Source organism: Aspergillus pseudonomiae, assembly GCF_009193645.1.
Source record: "Aspergillus pseudonomiae strain CBS 119388 unplaced genomic scaffold BDV37scaffold_110, whole genome shotgun sequence".
Lineage (NCBI taxonomy): Eukaryota > Fungi > Ascomycota > Eurotiomycetes > Eurotiales > Aspergillaceae > Aspergillus > Aspergillus pseudonomiae.
The window spans coordinates 57,899-79,348 of record NW_022476102.1 but is presented as its reverse complement, the minus strand read 5'-3'; the positions used below and the strand labels follow the sequence as shown (position 1 = coordinate 79,348).

The following is a 21,450-nucleotide window of genomic DNA, read 5'->3' as shown; positions in this document are numbered from 1 at the left end:
TATCACGTGGTCCATAGCGGTTGGCACCCCCGCGTCCCGGATTGGGCTAGCGCGATGGCTCTAGAAGCTATCAGAAATTCTTCCGTCGCCGAAAAGAGTCCGGGTCCGAGCAGAATTGTCCGACCACTCAGAAAGGCGACTGAGCAGACGAGCACCCAACAGCTCACAGAGCATCCTCCCATCGCCACAGCTCCTCCCATCGCTTCCCCATCATTAAGGCTGTCTATATGCATTTGCAATCATGAAGTTCTTCGAGAACGTATTTACTTACGATTACTCCTTCCCCGCTGTCTCTCTTGCCTACTTCCTGCGCTATCCTAACCCGTATTCTCGCCATGTCTTAACGACTGATGTTATCGATCGCTACGTCGATCCCAAGACACAACGTCTTCATACAATTCGTCTTCATTTAAAGAAATCAAAAGTCCCGGCTGGTATACTCAAATTGCTTCCCAAGGGCATTGGAGGATCCGACAATTCCGGCCAAAGCTACATTCTGGAGACCACGGTCGTCGACCCCAAGGAAGGCTGGATGGAAAGTGAATCACGTAACATGGAATGGACTGGTATCCTGAGTGTCGTTGAGAAACAGGTTTACCAGCGTCAACCAATTGAAGGGGCTCTTGATAGTCTCGAGGGGCTTGCCCTTGACGACAAGAGAGACGAGCAGACGACCGTGAAGACGACCGTCACGTTCCGTTCTCGGTTCGGACAAGGAAAGCTTCTCGGAAGAAAAAAGGCAGATACAATTGGTGATCACAATGGCGATGTTGAAGAGGATGCGCCGAAGAAGGGCTTTTTCTCCTCTCTAGGGACCGCTGGTATTCAGCGGACAATCGAGCTCATTGGGCTGAAGCGGACCCGGGATGCCGTGCTTAAGAGCAAACAGGGCATGAATGTTGTTTTAGAACGTTTGCGTAGCGGCGGGATAGTCGGTGTCCTGGAGGGGATGCGCCAGGATCGAGAGGCAGCTTTTGGACCTGAAGGCCCTTGGAAGCGTGTTTGGGCCAGGGGCCATGCACATATCGAAGACGATGACAACTAGTCTTTGTTGACTAAACAGGGAGCGGCGAACAATTTGGGAAACATATATGCAGCATTCAAGCATGGAGTTTTGGCGTTTGGGGCTTTTCCGACTGACACTCTCCTACCATTTCGATCTTGCATTCGACTCACATACCTCTTTTTTTTCTATCAGCATTATCATCACACCACAAGCATATTTTGCCGGTCATGTATTCCACGAAGATGTTTTACGAAACAAAATGTCGATTGTATATTAGGAAAGGGGCAAGAGGCCGATCGGTGATTTCACTCATTTGTTGGACACCGACTGTACTATACTATGCATGAATCTTTATTCACCTTGAAATTTTTTTCCCTTGAATTATTGATATTTCTGTTTTTCTTAGCTAGCTATGGACCTAGCTATATAAATTGTGACCGAAGCACTTCGATCGCTAAATAACGATCTCACGGGTGCTAGTTAAATGAAAATTTGTCCACTTAGTAATCCTTGCGAATCGTTTGGTGCAAGGAGTACAACAACCTACATTCACAGGTTGACTCCCACCCACATCTGCACTTCGGTTCTGGCAACCTCTGAGGTGAATGTCTAATATAGGAGGAAACTTTGAATATAAAACTAAAAAATTCAGCACTGGTTGGAATAAGCAAGCTATTGGTTCAACAGCTCCTCGCAGGGACAGTCCGAACCTTGTACACTGCCGCATCTCAAGACGGTTTATTCTAGCCTCATCTGAGGCCACAGTGAGACCAGAGTCAGACAGCAGCCATCACCGTCTACTTATAGCAAAAGAAAACAATACAATATTGGAGAGAACTACCACGTGATACAATCCACGAGTGGCGTGGTGTGTTGTTCAATTTGAGTACTAGGACAGCGTGAAACTGGAATGGAAAACCGACTACCTACTCGTGCACTAAAACGGGAGGGCGACAACCATGAGCAGAGTTCTAGCTCGAAACGACCGCACGGGGCGACGATGGATCCTCTAGCGCTCAAGGACCTGGGCGAGAATTTGAAGATTCTACCTGTGCCTACGGACACTGATAACCTGGAAACGACATCGCAAAAGATGCAGGATCTCGCCAGGGTTGTTGAGCGGGGCAATAGTCTTGCACTGTGGACGGGACTGAAGCTGGCATCGCACAACAAACGCAGGGATTTGGAAAGCTCAGCTAGGGCACAGATGACGGAATCTGAATGGGAGTTGTATGAGCGCTGGAAAGAAATGCAAAACCCCCGCAATGATGGGGATAAGCACAATAACCAAACCGAGCAGCAGAAGCCATTGAATATTCCAGATTTCAACTGGGACGAGAACACAGCACCTGTGCCAACAGGGGCTCACAGTGTCAGAAAATTTACACAGCGGGCAGCAGCCATGGACATTGTCTGGGGCCACCAAGGCGCCACTCCCGAGCATGCATCGTGGCTGACTTTTAATATGCCAGTTATGCTACCCCTCATCAAAGCGATCACGAAGGTCACTAATATCCAGAAGCACATTCAGGACGCTGATCCTCTGGCTGGCAAACTGACAGACATGGAGGCTGCAGAGATTGAAACCGTGCGCAGGATAGTAGCGATCGCAGAGGGAAACCGATTACGCGAATTAGAGCGGATCCGCAAGCTGGCCAAATCCATCTGTGAGTCGACTGCAATCCTCAAGTCTCGTGCAGAGGGACTAGAGAAACTTGAGAGGTAGCGTGTTCCACCGGCTGTTGTCGAGTCATGGAGTATGGCGAGGTGTATACCTGCGAGGGACGGACGAATTAAGAGAAAGTAAGAGGCTTTGCTTTCAAACTTTTGTTTCTCGTGATCATTAACCAGTCAGTCCACGCCATGATAGACATGTAGTGAAAATGGGAATCCAAGATATGAGGTCTCCTATCCTCATTCTCGATCGGGATGCAGGTAATTACTAGATTGAGCGATTCCATATCTCTCGATACTACCAGAATCACCCGATCCGACCGGTAATGACGCAAGGTTCGACTGTGATAAAGAGACCCTAAAAGTTCGCTCGCATCCTTTATTGGACACCGGGGTCGTCGGATATTAATCTGGGTCATATCCACTCATATCCGAGGACGCCAAACCCGAAGAGAAACAAGTCTCCATTCTGGCTGTTGTTCAGTCCTTCTATGGCTGAATTGCGGTGTCCTCGGCTTCTGTACTTAGGCTTAAGTCTGACCTTGGCATACGGCGTCCATTCCCAAACACCAAATAAGGCAATTTAGTAGGGCTAGTTGTCGGATTCCTCCCCAACTATGACGGTTTCTTGTAGAAGAGATTGAAATTTTGGTCGCCAGATGACCTCATGGCCAACCACCCCGGGGAGTGGACAACAATTTTCGGTAGTATCATGTACAACCAGGCAGAAGTCAGCAGATGGCCTTAGCGTACATACATACAGAGTACAGAGTACTGTACATCGCTTAGACGAGACTGCGGTGCACGACAGAGGATCTAAGCCAGGTTGTCTGCACGGAGTTCTCTTGGCCAGGATAACCAGGATAATTGCCATGCAGCTGATATATGCGAGAACAACTCAGGAATGCTGGTTGTATCCCCAGTGTCATCGTTGGCGATTTTAACCTTTCAGTCCTTGTACTACTAGTAATATTGACGGTATTCAGGCGATTTGCGCCAGAACGTTGGAAGCTATTTCCGAGTCACACTCATTAGTGATGGAATAATGACCGCTCAGCGCTACTCAAGGTTGACCGGTATCTCGGCAACCACGATGTAGTATTATTACTCTATCGTTATTGCCATTGCCATTGTTCAGGTGTTGCTAGGGCCTCTTGATCCAGGGGTGGCAATCAACGCTAAGGGAACCCCGTTGGATGCCCGAAGAACTAGAGATAGGAGCCAGAGGAACTGGAGGGAACCATGGTCGTTTGAAATTCTCAACAGAGATTAGTCGTGAAAATTTTAAATACCCTATCCGATTAGGTTTGCAAAACTTGGATGGCAGATGAACTTCCAGCAGAAGCTGCTGTCTTAGTATTTTTACTTTTATTATTAGTGGTATTATTGTTATTGTTATTTTCTTTCTTTTTCTTGCGACCTCTCCTGGCTCAGGTTGTATGAAAATTTGTTTTTCTATCAATAATTTCTCTCGGAGAATCTGCGGCGTTCAGGGTGCGGCTGTGCAGTAGTATTAAGCAACTAAACCTCGTGATGTTTCATTCAGAAAGAACCCGGGTGGGAAAACCGTAGAGAGTTCGGTCGATGCTACACTAAATTGATAGGTGGCAATAAATCAGGTGCTGGTCTGTTGCCCATCCTAGTCGGTAAATACTGATAGGGACTGAATTGAGGAGACAATACGGAGTGCTAAGAGGATCAACTTGGAACACTGGTATGGATTGTACTCTGTACAGTAGCACCACCATCAGTGTGATCGAGGGTCCGGTGGAATTATGTACCGCGCTACTTCAATACTAGCTGGGTTCCTTCCCCCCTAAGCCAAGTTGGTTAACCACTCCCGTTGTTTCCCCGTCGTTAATCAGGTAATACTAGAGATTTAATTAGACATTGACCCATCAGCGGGTATTATTGGCTTACTATTGTTTATGATTTCCTCTAGCTCTTTTTTCTTCCCTTTACCTTCTTCAATATGCAAGATAACTACTGTGTATCTGTAAGATGTGCACAATGCTTTTCTTTTCATTTTATTACTTTTGACACCCTATGTACTGTGAACAGCACACTGTAAGACCTAGTAATCAAGATTCGAAAAGTGAAAAATAAAAATCAAAAATCAAAGTATTACCTTTCCCGGTGATGCCTCGGTAATTGAGTATCAATATTACTCAGATGTTGCTAATTACGGACTGTTGTCCTTCGACTGCCTTAAGTAAATTACATCTTACTCCTTCTCGGAGGAGTAGTAGTACTTCTCTGAAGCACAGTGGGAGGTAACTTGAGCCCGTCACAATACGGTAAGATTGTTTACTAGTTTGAATCTCAAGGTACAATTGGTGGCTGGCAGCAGACTATGTAGGCGAACCCATTGGCCCCTCAGGACCCTCCGAACCCTTGGAAGACCGAAATATGTGAGGATGCGGCGTTTTTAGTGGACGCCTCCTGGCACCCTGGGCGGATCAACCGCCGGAACTGCCGCATTCGGTGAGAAAATATGCGGGGACTGTTCTGTTAGCGTCAGTGACCAAGAATGGCCAAGAATACCTCCTAAAACGCCAGGGAGCCGGCGAAAGATGAGTCTTCTCGAGCCAATCCGGGATCCACACTCCCTGTTTCACAGGCAAGACAATAATAAGTCGCCGGTCACAGAAGGAGAGAAGGAGAGCGAGAAAAGAGAGACTTGGACAGCAGCACCGTGACTACTAACTTTACCATTCATGAATGATTATTTTTCTTTTTTGTTGTGATTCCTTTTTTGCGATCCTTCTTCTATCTGACATTACCTTAGACCTTTCTGGAGGTCCCCTTAGGTTACAGCCTCTCCCTCTACTGCACACCCATAATCAGCTGGCCTCAACCCCCCGTTACTCCCGTGCTGAGAATCGGTCGTTTTTCCCAACTAGCGGAGGGTCCCGACTCGGACCTTGCTCTACCTCGATTCCCCAATTCTGACAACAGGGAGCATTCCCCCCTCCCTCTTTCTTCTCAGTGCGACCGCCATCTAATTTAGCGTTCTTCCAAATCCCTTAGCTTTTTGGTGTCAGGGCGGAAGGCGTTTCACGAGAGGAGGCCATTCTCTTGCTGACACGGAAAACGGTGACCTGGCGAATCTATCGACCATCGAGTTCGGGGTTTCGACGAGCGAAGCGCTGAGGATAGATATCTTTACTCTTTACACTTTTGGGTCGTTCTGCGTTTTGGAATTCACGGACGCGTCTATTATGTTCTAAAGAATATCCAAGGCTATTTTAGTACAAGACTACCAGTGCTGTTACTCACATCCCTTCGACCACCTTCGACTACCATCGACCTTCCTCTTATCACCAACTCGGTTATGAGCATGCCAGTTGTGCTGGCCGCTGCTCCTCTGTTATCGCTGCGCTTCTGAGCCTACTCGGTCATCCTCACGAAGACGGCTCTACTTCAATAGTCCTCGACTTCCAAATGGCGGACCCTTGGGAAACGAGGTCGACGTTCCGACCATGTCTGCTTCTATTAGCGATGTTGTCAACAATTCTACAACCGGGCCTCGCCCAGATCTGTTCTTTCTGGGATGGTGGATGTGTTGATCCTTACGCCCAGACGGCAGTTTCCTTCGACTTTTCTCCTCTCTTCTTGGACGACCTTTCACTATATTATGCATACGACGCCAACTCTCGGGGTAAAGGTAACGAACCTATGACTAAGGCTAGCTTTTGGATGGGTTATGCAGCACATCATGTCGACAGTTCAGCCATCGACACAAATCGCACGTTGGAAGTTGGCTTGCGTGTGGGAAACTTGACAGGTACCCCTTCCGGGGGGACTAATGGATGTGATGGTGTTTGGGGACCCCAATGCTCGATGAACCTCAAGGAGACATTAAAAGATGCTATCTATCAACTCTCTGCCAAGGGAGAATATTACACCTTTCCCCTGGATACTGTGTTGCATGAAATGCTTGTCAACCCGCCCGCTCTTCCCAACTGTCCACCGCCTTTCTTCGATGTCCAGAGAATTCCTGTTAAGCGTACGTGAAGGTCCCTTGTCTCAGGCTACCAGGCTAGTTTGCTCTGTTACTTACTCTTTTGTTAGCATTCGCCTCGGAGACGGTAAACGACAAGGTCGCTACGATGTCAACTCCTGGCTCTAGCGATGACCCCTGGAAGACGTGGTATATTGACAATATGACCGCGAAACAACAAGCAGACCAAGTGGCCGTCGCCATCATCAGCCGAAGTCCTTCGTACGACAGCCCACCCCTGAAGAGCAAAAACGATGTTCAAATAGAACTGGTGTGCCTTCAGGCTCCATCATCTGGGAGCTCGTCATCAAATCAAGATTCCACATAGAGTTCTCGATGTCACGTCGAATACCCTTTTATATACTCTCGGCCACAAGTTGCATAACTTGGGTGGTCATACTAATAGCACCTTGCTGCATTCCACCACTCTTCGCTCGCATGTCTACCACTTGACATGCATAATACTAATTTACTGTTAAAGAAGAGATTATTAGGTCTTCTCACGATCTATGCCCGTCCGCAGCAGGCTCTGAATTTCCCCGGCCGTGTGGGCCATCGTGTTCAAGCTCAATGCGATATGACTGCCGTCATTCCAGGAACAATGACAATGTCGTTAGCCGCTAGCATGGTCTACGAACGTTGGCATTGAAGGACACAGCCAATACTCGGTTCCACTTCTGGGCATCTTGAAATGACCCAGTCCTAATATACGTTGCCAGGATTCTATCAATTCTCAGAAACCTGCTATCGTTTGTGGACATCTAACATTGTCGCATGAGGGTTGGGTTGGGTTGCACGCAAAATCGGTCTCTTGAAGAAATGTGTCCTCGGAGCCTGGTTTACTTGTTTGGTTATATACCGAATAGGACAAAGTGAAATGCTCCTCACTTTCGGACAAAGTTGTGCCACGCATTGGTCGGATTACCCCTATTTGCCCACAGCCGACCGGGCCGAATCTTGCAGCTCTCGATGCTACCATGTCTTTTTATCACAAAGTCGGCCAGTCCATCTGTATTGGTTTTAAATTACCTGGACCACGGAAATCCTCCAAGATCTCCGCCCGTTCACTCAAAAGTATCCTATCGACTTGGGTACCGATTTGAGCTAAATTTCTCATCCGTGCTAGCTCCTCTGGGTTGCGTTTATCGCCGCGAGCGGTCGTATTCTTCTCCCAGTGTCCCTTGGAAAATGCTATCAAGGTCGTGATATGCTTCCGCGAAATATCGAAAACCAATGAACAGATGGTGCCAGTTTCCTCGAGCCAGTTACACTGCCATAACTCTCCGGGCCGGATGCATTGGTATGTGGCTGATTGAAACGCCGCACGCCCCGCCATGGGGCCCCCATGAATGGCGTAATTTATGCGGTCCTCGTTGTAGAACCACATTTCATAGCGCCATTTTTCTGGATTTCCCTCCGCATCCTGCGCTGCATAGTCATATACCAAATGACGATCGCGAATGTCATTATCAAAGGTGGAACCTTGTAAAGAGGGAAGTACCGGCATTTTGAAGACAACAGTGTGTTTAGTCTCGATGCAGGAGCACAATCGCAAAAGTAATGCAAAAGCAATACGAGAAGAAAGTTACCTTCGGTAAATTAGAACAATATATTCATTTTGGGATATAAAAATTGATGATAATGTCTACTACGTAACCACTTCACGGAAGACCCCAAAACGTATCTAGATGGGTCAGTCAATAGCTATAATGATGAACCATTCCCCGAAGCTTTAATTACCTCCCAAAGTTAATATTTCAACTCGGGGTCTCGGAATCTCATGACATCATGATCTAGCCGTTAGCCCCAAGATGATAATCGTGTCGATCCTGAGCTTGGTCGTACCCGAGACAATGGATCTCCGCCAGCATGGGTCCCTGGCAATCGAATCATGATTGAATGATGATTTGATAGTCGAACCTGCCCCTAGAATGGAATTCGAGGCTGTAGTTATAGCATCGTCGTGAAACACATCAACTAAGTGTGGAGTGGAAATCTATCTCTTGAACTGTTCTTGTGGTTGTTGGTGTTGCTCACGTAATCCGGAGATAGGGCTGGGGAGTTCGTAGTTATATATATCTATACTTTGGTGCTCGTGTTGAGTCAAGAAGAGTAGAAATAAGTATATCACTCGTTATTGCTTAATTGAATGTCAGAACTTAACATGACTTCATCTGTTCTCTTTATAGAATTTTGCCTACTTTTCTCCCGTACATTTGATTTTTCCCCATGTCTGAGACGAGATATCGTAATTGTTACAGGAATGACCGGTCTCACATCCTATATCATAGGCTCGAGGTTCATAAATACAATGATTTGTTCTGATCCATCAAGAAGGGGAATAATGGCTTAAGATAGAGTTATGTAAAGGAGCTTTAAATCCCCTGAGGGCTTTCAAGTCGTAGCTTTCGACCGAGGGTGCGCATCAGCCTATAACTTCGACCATGGAGACATTAGGGAGAGCGCAAAATGAGAAGAAAGGAAAACCAGAAGAACAAAAGGTAGCCATTGATACCGGAGTTATTAGTAGTATACCTAGAAGCTGCCTGGAGAACAAGGTACAAAACCCGTCACGAGTAGAATTCGACCAATCAAACCCCACGGTTCCTTAAAGTACCCATGGGTCCTGGAAAACCACTCCATAGTATTTATGTATGTACCTTATTCTCTATCCACCGCTTTATGTCCAACATCATGTTGGTTATCCATGTGTATAATTGAGTATGAATCGCCCAACATTACTATGTCCTTGCCTCGTAAGATGTACGTACTACTAGTAGTTCTGACGCTTTCTCCACCAAATTCATTTCTAATCTCACTGTGTCCAGTCGATCTAAAGATCAGCGCCACGTGCATCCCCTTTCCAGATAAGGAAGAGTCAATACCTGCCCGCTCAACAACTATCACCCGTCCCTTATAAGACAATAGTGCACTCCGCAAATTCAACCGCCATGCTGATAGTCGCACGTTGTACTCGCTGTCACTACATTGTTAGGGGCCGTGGGCGTCGTTTCGTCTCGTCTCAATTGCGTCCGATATAGCGAACGCTCGTTGCTTATTGGACTCATGGGTTACGCGTCCCATTGGATAACAATGCAGGCCATTCTGGCCGGGGTCAGCTCAAACGTAGCAGATGCCCTTGCTGCCTCGTCACTGCCTGGGGCTCCGTCCTATGTAGCCTCAGCTGGCTTCCCGACCAGCGCCTTCTCGTACGTTTCAATTGTTCAGACGCAGCCCCGACTATAGAAAATACTCACAACCCTTGATCTAGATCTTATTATTATCTTCCTGCAGAACCAACCCAAGAGCCGCAACCGATCATTCATGACCCTATCTTAAATATCACATTCCCTTATGACTTGACGAATCCTGATACTATCCCTAAGGACAATAACGACCCCGTCTACTTCCCAGAGCCATCTGCGAACTTATCGGAGCATCAACAGCAGGCATTGGTTCACGGAGTAGTGGCCAATGTTACCCGCATCATCACTGCGAACAATACGAACAGTAACTGCACCACTTGCAAGGCAGCTTTGGCCGCGGCTAAGCCGGCTGCTTTGTTTGCGCCTGTATTAGTGCCCGAAACGTTGATCGCTCTATGTAAAAAGTTCAAGTTCGCTTCAGACGATGCATGTGAAGAGAAATATACGGCGGGTGTCTTTGGAGCGATCTGGACTCAGGTTCTAGCCTATGCAGACGTTCAGGGTCTGGACGGCGACTACATATGCAATTCCCTGAGCAGCACTTTCTGCAGTCAGCCTGTGACGAACCCATTAAATGTGTCAGATTGGTTTCCAAAGCCAAAACCGGCAAACCCACGCGTTCCTAGTCCTAGTGGTGAGCGGATTAAGGTGCTGCACTTGTCTGATTTTCATCTGGATCCACGTTACTCCGTGAATTCGGAGGCAAACTGCTCGTCGGGCATGTGCTGCCGGAGCAATCTATACAACTCGTATTCAGAGGACCAGGTTCTCCTTCCAGCTTCTGTCTATGGATCATACAAATGTGATACACCATATGACCTTGGTCTTGCCGCTCTGGAAGCTGTTGGTCCTTTGACTGGAACTGACAAGGACAAGAATCCTTTAGCCTTCACATTGTATACAGGAGATTTAGTCTCGCATGATGACCCTGCTACTCAAGTTGATCGGGCCTATACGCAATATACGGAGACTAGTGTATACGGCATGCTGAAGTCGTACCTCTCAGGTCCAGTCTTCGCTGCTTTGGGCAACCACGACACTAGCCCTGAGAACATTGAATCTCCACACACCCTTCCAGGACCATTGGGCCAGCAACAGAGTTGGAACTATGATCATGTTGCAGAGCTGTGGCGACACGAAGGGTGGATCGATGATGCCGCTGTCCAGGAAGCCAAGCTTCATTATGGGGCATACAGCATTAAAACCCATTATGGATTGCGCGTTATCACGTTCAACACAGGTAGGGGCAGTCATCTGGACCTTCATAATGCGATTTACTGACGCGTGACATGTAGATTTCTGGTACAAGTCTAACTATCTGAACCTTATCAACACGACAAACCCTGACAATTCCGGAATCTTTGCTTGGATGATCTCCGAGCTTCAGGAAGCAGAGGACCATGGCGAGCGTGTTTGGCTTGTTGGCCACGTTCTGTCCGGATGGGATGGGTCCAATCCTCTCCCTAATCCTACGAATCTCTTCTACCAGATTGTCGACCGCTATTCCCCTCATGTTATTGCAAACATATTCTTCGGTCACACACATGAAGATCAATTCATGGTATACTACGCGAACAATGGCACAATGCGGAATGCCGAAAATGCTTTGACCACTGGCTGGATTGGACCCAGCGTAACCCCTCTGACAAATCTAAACAGCGGCTTCAGATTGTACGAAGTGGATACAGGGGACTTCAACATCTACGAGGCATATACCTTCTTTAGCAACGTGTCCGATTTCAGCTCTCTTACGGAGACGGGGCCTGTATATCAGTTCGAATATTCTACCCGGGACACATATGGCTCTGCCGCTGGGTGGGACAAGGAGGCCCCCCTGAATGCCACATTCTGGCATCAGGTTACCGAAGCTATGGAGCGGGACGGAGACTTAGTAACCCAGCAAAATGAGCTCCAGGGTAAGATGAGTGTCAAGAGTCCTAAGTGCACGACTGCGGATTGCTGGAAAGCCAAAATCTGCTACATGAGGAGCGGAAGTGTGGCCCTCGGCAAGCAATGTACTCAAGGGTGAGTCTACCACATTGGTTGAACAGCACGCAATATACTGACAGAGGATGAAGGTACGGGTCTGTCCAAAGCGCATTTAAGCCATCTACGAAGTGAAGCCATACTCGTTGTATGGGTCTTCTACTAGTATACCAGAACCAGAGTTATTTGCTTTTTAACCACTTAATGTACTCTACACATGTATCATTTGTGCTCAATGACTCGATAAACTTTCTTGATGTTCATATCGTCCGAGATCATAGAAACTCAATGTATAGGTTTCGGGCATCATATGAGCTCTTGTCGGGAGTTAGCGCCGTGTTATCCAGTAACTACGCAGACCTCGTAAGGTAGCCAGGGAACCCTGAACCATGCCCATCGGTAGTGGTCTAGGAACGACCCGGTTATTTCAAATTGAACTGGTGTGGTTCAGCAGACAGCAAACTAAGTACCTAGACTCTAACTACCGAGTCACGCCACTGGCGCTTCCATATAGCTAAACTGGATCCTTTCCAATACTGATGAGGCTCGCTCGTCCTCACTGTCTTCACTATGAACGAATACTTCCTGGTACAAAGCTATGGGCTTCACTAGGATGAACTGGCAAACAGGATCCGTCTAACTTTGGAGCTATGATCCTGAGTATGGGATGCATGAGAAAATCTTTATCTCCATCGAAGCTAACTATATGCGTCGAAGCTAGAACATGCCATAATTGGTAAGGGGGAGATCGATTTCAGAGAGACCCTGGATCTATAACGAAAGTATAGGGTTTCATTGGGCGACAGAGCGCCCACCTTTGGAACCGATCGTCATCGCGGTCGGTTTAAGTTTGGAGCCCATCGAGAGTACGAAGGAATGGTGACGGCATTTATGTTTCATGTCGGATCGAGGCGGAAGATTGTATAGGATGATGGGCTGAGGAAGTTGCACAGAGCACTGCGTTGCCTGTGATACTTTGTTGTTATAGGATGCATACTATAGCGGGCTCGCGCTAAGAAGAAGTGATTAGGCACTGCCTGACAACTATTTCTCAAGGAGACGCGGTTGGATATTCGCCGAGGTGGATTAGGTAGTATATAATGTAGGATACCATCATCTAGTTATTCTTTGTCTCTATCCGTTTAGTGGAAAAAAAAAATTCTGCTGGTGGTGATTTCATGATTCGCATGACGTCGCAGCCATCCCGCAGCATATCGTCATCGCCCGCCCACCCGGACATTCCGTTCATACAATATCAACCCCATCATCCCTATCATCCCTCCTTACATCTGTCAACCCATCTTTAACTAGCTCCATAAATTTTGCGGCTTTTTAGCGCCTGGGACGATTCTTCTCCGTTGCGAATACCCTAACACAAACGACGCGCTTCACCGCACGCGACTGTCCGAGACTAGACATATCATATCCACTATCACATACAAAGCCCTAAGCTGTCGAAATGGCTATGAACGCGATTCAGCTCGGTCTCCGACTGTGGGAGGTATGTCCCGCTCGATAGCGATGGCAGTTCAATATTGTACCAGGTACCACAGAGTTAGCTAACAAGATGCGCTTTGACGTAGTTCCTATGGACCCTGCTGGTCATGGCCCTCATTGGTAACATGATCGCGGGTGCATTCAGCGGAAACCCTGCGACCGTCAACTATGCCATGTTTGTTTCGGCATTTTCCATGTTCACACTGTTCTACTTGGTGCCGGCAACGATTAATATCGACTGGGCGATCCACCCGATCATCGTGATCGTCGTGGATACTCTCAATGCGATCTTCTTCCTTACGGCCGGTATCGCATTGGCAGCGAGGCTCGAGGCCCACAGCTGCAGCAATAACGTACGTGTGGTCCACGAACTTCGGGATCTGAGATGCACTCCGATCGCAGCAGTGCTATCACCAGACCCACCCACTATTGAGATTGAGATCCACCGGCTGATTGTCGATCATCTAGGAATACACTCTCCACAACGAGATAACCAACGGCTCCGTGCACCGTGAGAAGCGTTGTCGTGAGGCGCAGGCGTCGACTGCTTTCCTTTGGCTTGCCTGGGCTGGATACACGGCTTCCATCGCGCTTTCAACTCTGGCGGCCCGCCGAGCCGTCAGCCATCGCCCTCGGGTGGGTCCTGCCCGTGGAGCCCGCCCGAGCATGGCCCAGGTCTAAGGAGAGAAATCATGGGGAACAGAGTAAGATGGCCGTCTCTTCGGATTTGCTATGAGGAACTGACCGTGTTACTTCAGACAGGATCTACGGTGCCAGCTGTCTGGTATCCCATGATCTTACCTGTGCAACTGCATGAGTCATATAGCTTATGTTTTAGTCAGTAATCGTATGACGTGTATACGTTGTCAACGCTTTGGAAACGCCGTCAATTGATGAACACAACCTATCGTGTCTCGCGGTAATATGAAAAACGACTATGCCTGCAATTCTATACTAATTACATACATATGTTAATAATACTCTACGGGTTCGTGATGGAGTTGCGGGGCAGTATATGTATATCCACTCTAGCTGTGGGCAGGCAGCTAAGAGCGAAATGGATATGGAGGAGATGGAGAATAATTAGGTGATTCGGAGAAGGTTGGAGTTTTGTATCTACTTTGCTGTATGTTTGATATCGTAATGTTATATGAAGCTTAAGTTTGATATTTTGTATCGTCAGCTGTAAATATAGGAGTGAACTATGATATATGGATACGCGTATGTTCAATTAGATTAACCTTTTTATGCAATCCCTCTGACAAGCTGTGAGTCACGCCTCCAGCCCCCAGTCTTGCCCCTCTGGTGCTCTTCAACGACTCAGAACACTGACAATATCGAAACGTCATACAAAACGAAAAGTGATGGATAAAAACATTCATAAACTCTTTTAGTCAGGAAAACAGCTACACAGACAACCTTAGAGAACTGACAGCTCATCGACAAGTTGTGGCTGCACGTTTACGATGCCAGTCTTTCGGACCTCTTCATTCACCTCTCCAAAGTATCGTCCGGAGCGAAAGCTATGCAAGCATTAGTGTCAGATCAGAATGCTAGCATAAAACTTGCAGTCAGCCGTCGCTCACCTCCAGTGAAGATTAGCTTTGACAACATTCTGTACTCCACGAATGTACTGTTGAACTTCCGAATCGACACTCTCGCCCCAACTGGGTAGGTCTGCTAGCGCAAGGTACCAGTCGTGATAACGGGAAAGGAGCATACCACCGATGTGGTCAAAGGCCATCTGTGCAGGCATTCCCGCACGTCGACAAACGGCAACCATGTTGTGAGCTACACCTTCTTTCTACAGTTCCGGTACGTCAGAAGAAATATACTGGGCGATCTGGCTTTATAAAGGTTTCATAGATACTGACCTCTTCTTTGCAATACGAGAGAATATCGTTTTGCCTATGGTCGTTGAGCTCGTGGTTCATCTCTCTTCGAGGTTAACACTCACAATAGAACGAGGTCAATTCCGATTCTTTCTATCTCTTTGATGCTTCTAGTCTCGAAGACTGAGTCTGGGATATGGAGCTTGTGGCCATACCTGCTGATTGTTAACGGCCTGCGCGAATATACCTAGAGTGACTGCGGTGACGTACTCAACTAGGGCAAAGAGAGGTGAAACTCCGGCAGACTGTCTACGTAATGCGAGCATCTCGTCTAGTGTCGGGTACTCACCCCTAGAACAACTGTGGACTTGTTCGATGGCTCCATTGCAGTAATCTCTCATAGCCTTTGCAAACCTGCGACGGACACCTTGATCATTCCTTAGTCCGGGCACAAGTAGTCTCAGCCTTGAGGATCATACCAACTGGAGAAGTCTATGAACGTTAGCAAAGCTCTCCCGGCAAGTAAAAAAGAGACAAAAGAGCAGAAGAAAGGTACCTTGGTAAGGCGATGCCATACGGAATTATGGACTTGAACCAGAGGGTGCTCTTCGCTATCATCTGACACAGTCCCAATATCTTGCATACCATTTAGGAGACTGTCGACCAATTGTTGAGCTTGTATGGGGTCATTCTTTAGACCTCCATTGTCGAACACTGGAGTGAAATGGCTTAGTAGATTTTGACCAGGAAGACAATAACTGCAAAGCTCACTGTCATCGAACGGAAAGACCTAGAAGTGACAACACAGGTTAGCAGGCCGATGTCTTCGATGTCTTCAAGGGCATCGTGTTATGATCGATACACATACCCAGTTGCCCCAATCACATACTGTCCGAAGCTCTAAAGGAGAAGCATCTGGTACTACGATTGAGCAAAAGTACGAAAAATCGCATTTCGTGATCACTCTTCGAGTCCTGTTTCCAAACGCGCATATTCTGGAATATGCTTAGAGCTGCATGTTATGACTTCTGTAGGACGTACTGACCTTGCTATCCAAAACTCGGACTCCTCCTTTACCGTTTCATAACACCTGTTGATTACTGGCTTCTCCGATAAAAAGAGCACAAACATGTTAGGAAGGCGTACAGAGACATGGGCATCTCTACGCGCAGCGTTCCTTGGCAATATTATTTCGTCAGAAGGTTGTGAAGTTTCCATGGTAAAGACAAATAAACTGATGAAAGCTTCGGCGTGAGAATTGAAGGGGCTAATTACTGAAATTAAATAGGTATTCTATTAGCCGCTACCATCCTTAAATACTGCGATTATGATACTCATTTTCCAGGCAAGACTAGCCATCCCTTGGATGATCGCCAAATCCACAAGCAAGATTCAATCATGTCAAGGTCTGTCCTTTCTGGACAAGCCTGACTCACGGGTTACACCGATGATGTGTTTTCAAAGGATGCTCATTTCCTGATCCTTCTACCTGCAGACAAAATAAAGAAGGTGGATTAGTTGATAGCCACAGTTCACTAAGGATCGTCCCAACATTTCCGTCTATACTTCGCCACAGAGGCTGAGGTTCATGCACTATCGATCTTTAGATCGGGATCTCGTCCATGACGATCATGGTTCCTTGTTCAGGCCATATCTAAAACTTTATTGTTGCTCAAACTAATTCGATTTATTGAATTATAGGCCTGGGCGGATCTCTTATCCGTCCCCCGACGCGATGGAGTGAGTTTAGTCAAGTGGGGAACCGTTCTTCATTAATGGATTTAGCGCGCTTTATGGGGCATCGACCAAGTCATGGTTCTGTGTCCGGTTCCAATGGAATGGTACAGCCACGTATAGCTGCGTGTGGATATCGGTTTCTTTCATATGATTTCTTTATCATCCCAACCTCCCGTCAGCCCACATAATGTTGGCCAATATCCCCACTGTGCTCCTCGAAAAAGCAGTACAACACCTTGATCCATATACGTAGTTCGATTCAATTGGACTATAAGGCGCTGGGCGCCGATCTACATGGTTTGGAGTCCTCCTCTATGGCCTCGGATGGCCTCCAGATGCGAAACTAGCATCTGTTGTATACGGCGCACTCCGGGGCACTAAAACCTGACGAATGTGGGGACAGAATAGAGGTTGGGTCGTCTCGGGATGTGAGAAGGACAAACTCGGCCGGATGTCGTCTGAAATGGGCCGTCTGTACTGAACTCAGGTATAGTACCGGCTCTATAGCAAGTAGATGAGCATAAATACTCGCATCAACCCTCAATGACCGAAAATGCACCCAGCTTTGTTTACATTGATATCCTCGAGCTTATCTTCAAGTCATGAACGAGATGGACACCAGCCTGCCTCCTCACTCAAACCTTGGTGACCCTATAAGCAAATGGGGATACTCTTTTACTTGGACGGATAGCCATCTCTCTAGAGAGAAGACAGAGCCTCTGCGTCAGCAGTTTGACACATTGGGCGCTGCTGCTCTGGAGCGGCTTCAGTTCATACGATCTTCATTGCTAGAAGATAACAAGGTAAAAGGAACCACTCCACCCTCCAGCGATCTTTACACTATTCTCCGAGACCATCGTGGGGAGGATGAGGTCTTAACCCAATTCTGGAAAGAACTTCACACAGTCCCAGACTGGGTTGACTGGGAGCAACTTGAGCGAGGCCAGCGGTTTTTGCATCGCTATATGATTGCCAACATTGTCGGCTTCGCGCTACAGGGGTTTGTAGCAGAAAATTCTGTATAACTCCCTTTGGCCGACGTGAATCCATTGAAGATTGTATGACTGACTCGGATTCTACATTCAGGCAGCCTCCGGCGTCGTAGAAGTCCTGGTCCGGACTGGCAGCTTCTCAACTCGTATGTTGCTAAAGAGATTGCTCGAGACCTTCCAATGGTTGGTTCATGTTACTCATGACCTCGCTACCATCCAGCCCGGCGGCGAAGGCCATATTGCAACCGTCCGGGTCCGACTTCTCCATTCATCCGTTCGACAGCGCATCTTACATCTGTGTCGCACAAAACCTCAGTATTTCGATATCGACCGTTATGGTGTTCCTGTCAACGCATTAGATAGCATTCACTCCATTAGCACTTTCTGCTGCAATCCAATGTGGCTCCAACTGCCTAGGTTTAAGATCACCCCTTCCACCGACGAGGTCGAAGACTACATCGCCCTCTTTCGATACCTTGGTTACCTTCTTGGAACACCGACATCATACTTCGAGACTGTGCAAAAGAGCAAGCACACAATGGAGAGCATGGTCGCCCACGAGCTGCATACCACGGAGACGTCACGCGTAGTCGCTTATAATTTTGTCGAATGCGTGGCGAACCTTCCTGCCCCGTTCCATGTCTCGAAGAAGTTCATTGAGGCTGGTAGTCGGTGGATTAACGGGGACGAGATCTGCAACGATCTTGAGCTTGGGAAGCCTGGGTTCGTCTACCACTTCATGTTTGCCGGATACTGTGTTCTTGTTCGAGGGCTTGCTTGTCTGCAGCGGATGATTCCTATGTTTGACGAGTTCATGATTAAGGTAGGGTTTACAAGTCTGGCATGTCGTGTGATTTAGCTGTACTAATTTCTATGTATCAGCTCTCCCGAGAGCTCTTGTACCAGGGGATAGTGCTCCGAGACCGCACGCTTTTTGACTTCAAACATATTCCGCGTATGGGCAAAACCATTGGGAGAGAAAAATATAGCCCCGGTGAAGGCAATCGACCTTGGAAGGCGTGCAAGTATCCTCCATACCTGAATTATACTTTCTATGATATCACGGACATAGGGTATCTCGAGCTGGTGTGTCTTACTGTGGCTCTTTTTACCGGGGGACTTTTGACTGGTTGTGTGATTAAGAGTGGACTATGGGCTTACAGTAGCATGCGGGATTTTACATGATTTGATGAATGAATGAGGCCGGTGGGCTATATCAAGCATGTTATAGGTGCGCTCCCTTGAATGTCGTGGGTGTGTACGACTGGGATATGGGCCCCGAGAACTCCCTATAGTGGATGTGAAGAAATATATTTCTTGTTAGGGTTCTGCGCATGAAGATAAATCGAGGAACACCCCACTTTCCTGGTTCGCCGCAGTATCCAATTTTATGAACCGTCAGTCTACATTATTAACAATTTGTTATGCTCCGGTATTTGCCCTGTCGGGCTTTGATCTTTGGGTTCAATAGTAGGGCGATGGATGTCCCGAGGTTGATTACTTATCGTCTCGGGGCCAATCGAAGCATCAAGTGGTCTGACTCGGACTTGTATTAAGTGCAATGTGTATGTTGAATGCCTAATATTGAAACTGGACTTTGGAAATTAAAAAGTTTGTCTTGCTTGCTTTGATATGGCCAGCCAAAGCGCGGCCAATCGTTTCGACCGGGATCGAGTTCAGAAGCTTAGCGTGAAACTACCGAGGATTTGTCGCTTGGCGTCAGAAGAGATATGAATACATCCCACGTGTATCAACTTGGGACTATACTTGAGAGCACCGGCCGAGTGTGACGTCCTCGAGTATACTTGCATTGTTGTTGTTGTTGTGTTTGGGTTGAATCGAGGGTTATGTTGTGTAGAAATAAATGGTGGTGTTGAGCAACCAGGACAGATGTGTACCGTGACAGTTGTTTCCTGAAGGATTCCTAAAGGATTAGAAATTAACCAACAATGACTGAAGGAAGTAAAATAAATCAGGAGAGAGGGAAGTTGTTCCTGACAGGCGGGGCAAGGTGCGAGAAAGTAGCCAAAAAACCCCCTCCGCGCGGCCCGTGCAAGAATTTCTCCAGAAGCTCTGGTGAGTGTGTTTAATTGTGTTCTTCCCTCCACCAACTCCTTTTCGTGGCCTTTTCGCTCCCCATCATCAACAAATCACACTCCCACCGCACACAATGGCTATTCAGTGAGCTTGCCCTGCCAATTATTGGCAACGGGAGTGCGCTAATTTCCCCATCTAGCTACTTGATTCTCCTCTCCCGTCAGGGCAAAGTGGTTCGTTTACCCTCGTGGCCCACCCGACTTTTTGACCGGTCCGGAAGTTCGGCTGCATCTGACTGAATTCTTTCTCGCAGCGCCTGGCCAAATGGTTCACCACTCTTTCTCCCAAGGAGAAGGCCAAGATCATCAAAGATGTGACCCAACTTGTCCTGTCCCGTCGGACAAGGATGTGCAACTTCCTCGAGTATAAGGGTACGGATCCAGCCACTTCTATACTTGCTATCCCACAACCACCCCCCCTCCTAACCGACATTTGTTACCAGACAGCAAGGTTGTTTACCGCCGTTATGCTTCCCTCTTTTTCATCGCCGGATGCGCTTCGACCGACAACGAGTTGATCACCCTCGAAGTCGTGCATCGTTACGTCGAGCAGATGGACAAGTATTACGGTAACGTCTGCGAGCTGGACATTATTTTCAACTTCCAAAAGGCATACTTCATCCTGGACGAGCTACTGTTGGCGGGAGAGATGCAGGAGAGCAGCAAGAAGAATGTTCTCCGGTGCATCAGTCAACAGGACAGCCTGGAAGACATGGAGGTGAGTTATTGACCGCCGTATCTTGCTTAGAAGTTCGCATAAACGATGGTAGGGGTCTGAGGGTACTATGATCGGATGTGATCGTATCCATCGTCAGAGCTCTGCCGAGGTTGTTTTAGTCTGTTCTTTTGTGATGCTCGGTCCTCTTTGCTGCCCCTTGTTTCTTGGGCTTGTGGTATCTTATGCGCGCGTTGCTCTTCCGCTCCACTTTGCTATATATCACCCAATTGTTTTGCCTGCAATCCTTTTTGCCACCGCGGTCGTTTACTGCGTCTCGTGCGTTTCGATCCTCCTTTGGCCTTCCCGTCGATCGACGCTAATATGGATTGTCCTCATTCTAGGTTGAGGAAGATGTGGTTACGAAGATTATGTAGCGGCCTTTTACATTCAGCAACTGAGCGTTCCTGTGTTTCTATATTTGGATTTCCGCTTTAGGGAATATTGGGAGGACATATTGGCGTTGGACGTACATACTAGGCGTTGTTTTCTACCCAGTTCACGACCACTAATTAATACCACATGGCTATGAACTTGCTGCAATTATTGGATTTGACCAAGGAAAGTGACTTTCATCCCAATGTTTGGTACTGACCCTCGTGTTCTGGATCGGCCCCCGTGAGGTGGGTGAATGATATCACTGGCCGACACCGCCGCCACGTGACCCGCTCCGACCCGGAGGCGCAACGCGCAACTCCCCCAGGCC

General features: G+C 47.6%; 10 protein-coding genes across 10 annotated transcripts; 8 read left to right on the top strand and 2 right to left on the bottom strand.

Annotated features, from left to right (window-relative positions):
• BDV37DRAFT_20173 (MSF1 domain protein) lies at positions 1–1,445 on the top strand. Its single transcript, XM_032079862.1, has one exon. It carries the CDS (start codon positions 242–244, stop codon positions 1,043–1,045), a length of 804 nt encoding a protein of 267 aa, XP_031936166.1. The 5' UTR covers positions 1–241; the 3' UTR covers positions 1,046–1,445.
• A 471-nt stretch (positions 1,446–1,916) lies between these two features.
• BDV37DRAFT_288163 (uncharacterized protein) lies at positions 1,917–2,732 on the top strand (the record flags this gene model as incomplete). The annotated part of the gene is made up of 1 exon (XM_032088236.1): positions 1,917–2,732. One exon carries the CDS (start codon positions 1,917–1,919, stop codon positions 2,730–2,732), a length of 816 nt encoding a protein of 271 aa, XP_031936165.1.
• A 3,146-nt stretch (positions 2,733–5,878) lies between these two features.
• Positions 5,879–7,341, top strand: BDV37DRAFT_19741 (uncharacterized protein). Its single transcript, XM_032079804.1, has 2 exons — positions 5,879–6,689; positions 6,755–7,341. The coding sequence occupies exons 1-2, from the start codon at positions 6,125–6,127 to the stop codon at positions 7,009–7,011; spliced, it is 822 nt and encodes a 273-aa protein (XP_031936164.1). The 5' UTR covers positions 5,879–6,124; the 3' UTR covers positions 7,012–7,341.
• Positions 7,185–8,658, bottom strand: BDV37DRAFT_19700 (Calycin-like protein). The gene has a single exon (XM_032079794.1). It carries the CDS (start codon positions 8,188–8,190, stop codon positions 7,672–7,674), a length of 519 nt encoding a protein of 172 aa, XP_031936163.1. The 5' UTR covers positions 8,191–8,658; the 3' UTR covers positions 7,185–7,671.
• A 944-nt stretch (positions 8,659–9,602) lies between these two features.
• Positions 9,603–12,067, top strand: BDV37DRAFT_19610 (PPN1 endopolyphosphatase family protein). The gene is made up of 4 exons (XM_032079773.1): positions 9,603–9,892; positions 9,955–11,129; positions 11,185–11,914; positions 11,968–12,067. The coding sequence occupies exons 1-4, from the start codon at positions 9,750–9,752 to the stop codon at positions 12,008–12,010; spliced, it is 2,091 nt and encodes a 696-aa protein (XP_031936162.1). The 5' UTR covers positions 9,603–9,749; the 3' UTR covers positions 12,011–12,067.
• Positions 12,068–13,037: 970 nt separating this feature from the next.
• On the top strand, positions 13,038–14,541 carry BDV37DRAFT_262267 (MARVEL domain-containing protein). The gene is made up of 3 exons (XM_032083406.1): positions 13,038–13,376; positions 13,459–13,725; positions 13,841–14,541. The coding sequence occupies exons 1-3, from the start codon at positions 13,335–13,337 to the stop codon at positions 14,051–14,053; spliced, it is 522 nt and encodes a 173-aa protein (XP_031936161.1). The 5' UTR covers positions 13,038–13,334; the 3' UTR covers positions 14,054–14,541.
• A 251-nt stretch (positions 14,542–14,792) lies between these two features.
• On the bottom strand, positions 14,793–16,335 carry BDV37DRAFT_288158 (terpene synthase family protein; the record flags this gene model as incomplete). The annotated part of the gene is made up of 10 exons (XM_032088235.1): positions 14,793–14,895; positions 14,959–15,176; positions 15,247–15,280; positions 15,330–15,419; positions 15,475–15,631; positions 15,684–15,696; positions 15,761–15,918; positions 15,976–15,994; positions 16,073–16,199; positions 16,250–16,335. 10 exons carry the CDS (start codon positions 16,333–16,335, stop codon positions 14,793–14,795), a joined length of 1,005 nt encoding a protein of 334 aa, XP_031936160.1.
• Positions 16,336–17,552: 1,217 nt separating this feature from the next.
• Positions 17,553–18,792, top strand: BDV37DRAFT_275776 (oxygenase MpaB family protein; the record flags this gene model as incomplete). Its single annotated transcript, XM_032085449.1, has 2 exons — positions 17,553–17,960; positions 18,028–18,792. 2 exons carry the CDS (start codon positions 17,553–17,555, stop codon positions 18,790–18,792), a joined length of 1,173 nt encoding a protein of 390 aa, XP_031936159.1.
• Positions 18,793–20,010: 1,218 nt separating this feature from the next.
• Positions 20,011–21,111, top strand: BDV37DRAFT_262258 (AP-1 complex subunit sigma). Its single transcript, XM_032083405.1, has 5 exons — positions 20,011–20,114; positions 20,170–20,203; positions 20,284–20,401; positions 20,473–21,023; positions 21,089–21,111. The coding sequence occupies exons 1-4, from the start codon at positions 20,104–20,106 to the stop codon at positions 20,757–20,759; spliced, it is 450 nt and encodes a 149-aa protein (XP_031936158.1). The 5' UTR covers positions 20,011–20,103; the 3' UTR covers positions 20,760–21,023; positions 21,089–21,111.
• BDV37DRAFT_19466 (uncharacterized protein) lies at positions 20,709–21,249 on the top strand. Its single transcript, XM_032079738.1, has 2 exons — positions 20,709–21,023; positions 21,089–21,249. The coding sequence occupies exons 1-2, from the start codon at positions 20,815–20,817 to the stop codon at positions 21,180–21,182; spliced, it is 303 nt and encodes a 100-aa protein (XP_031936157.1). The 5' UTR covers positions 20,709–20,814; the 3' UTR covers positions 21,183–21,249.
• Positions 21,250–21,450: the final 201 nt, after the last annotated feature.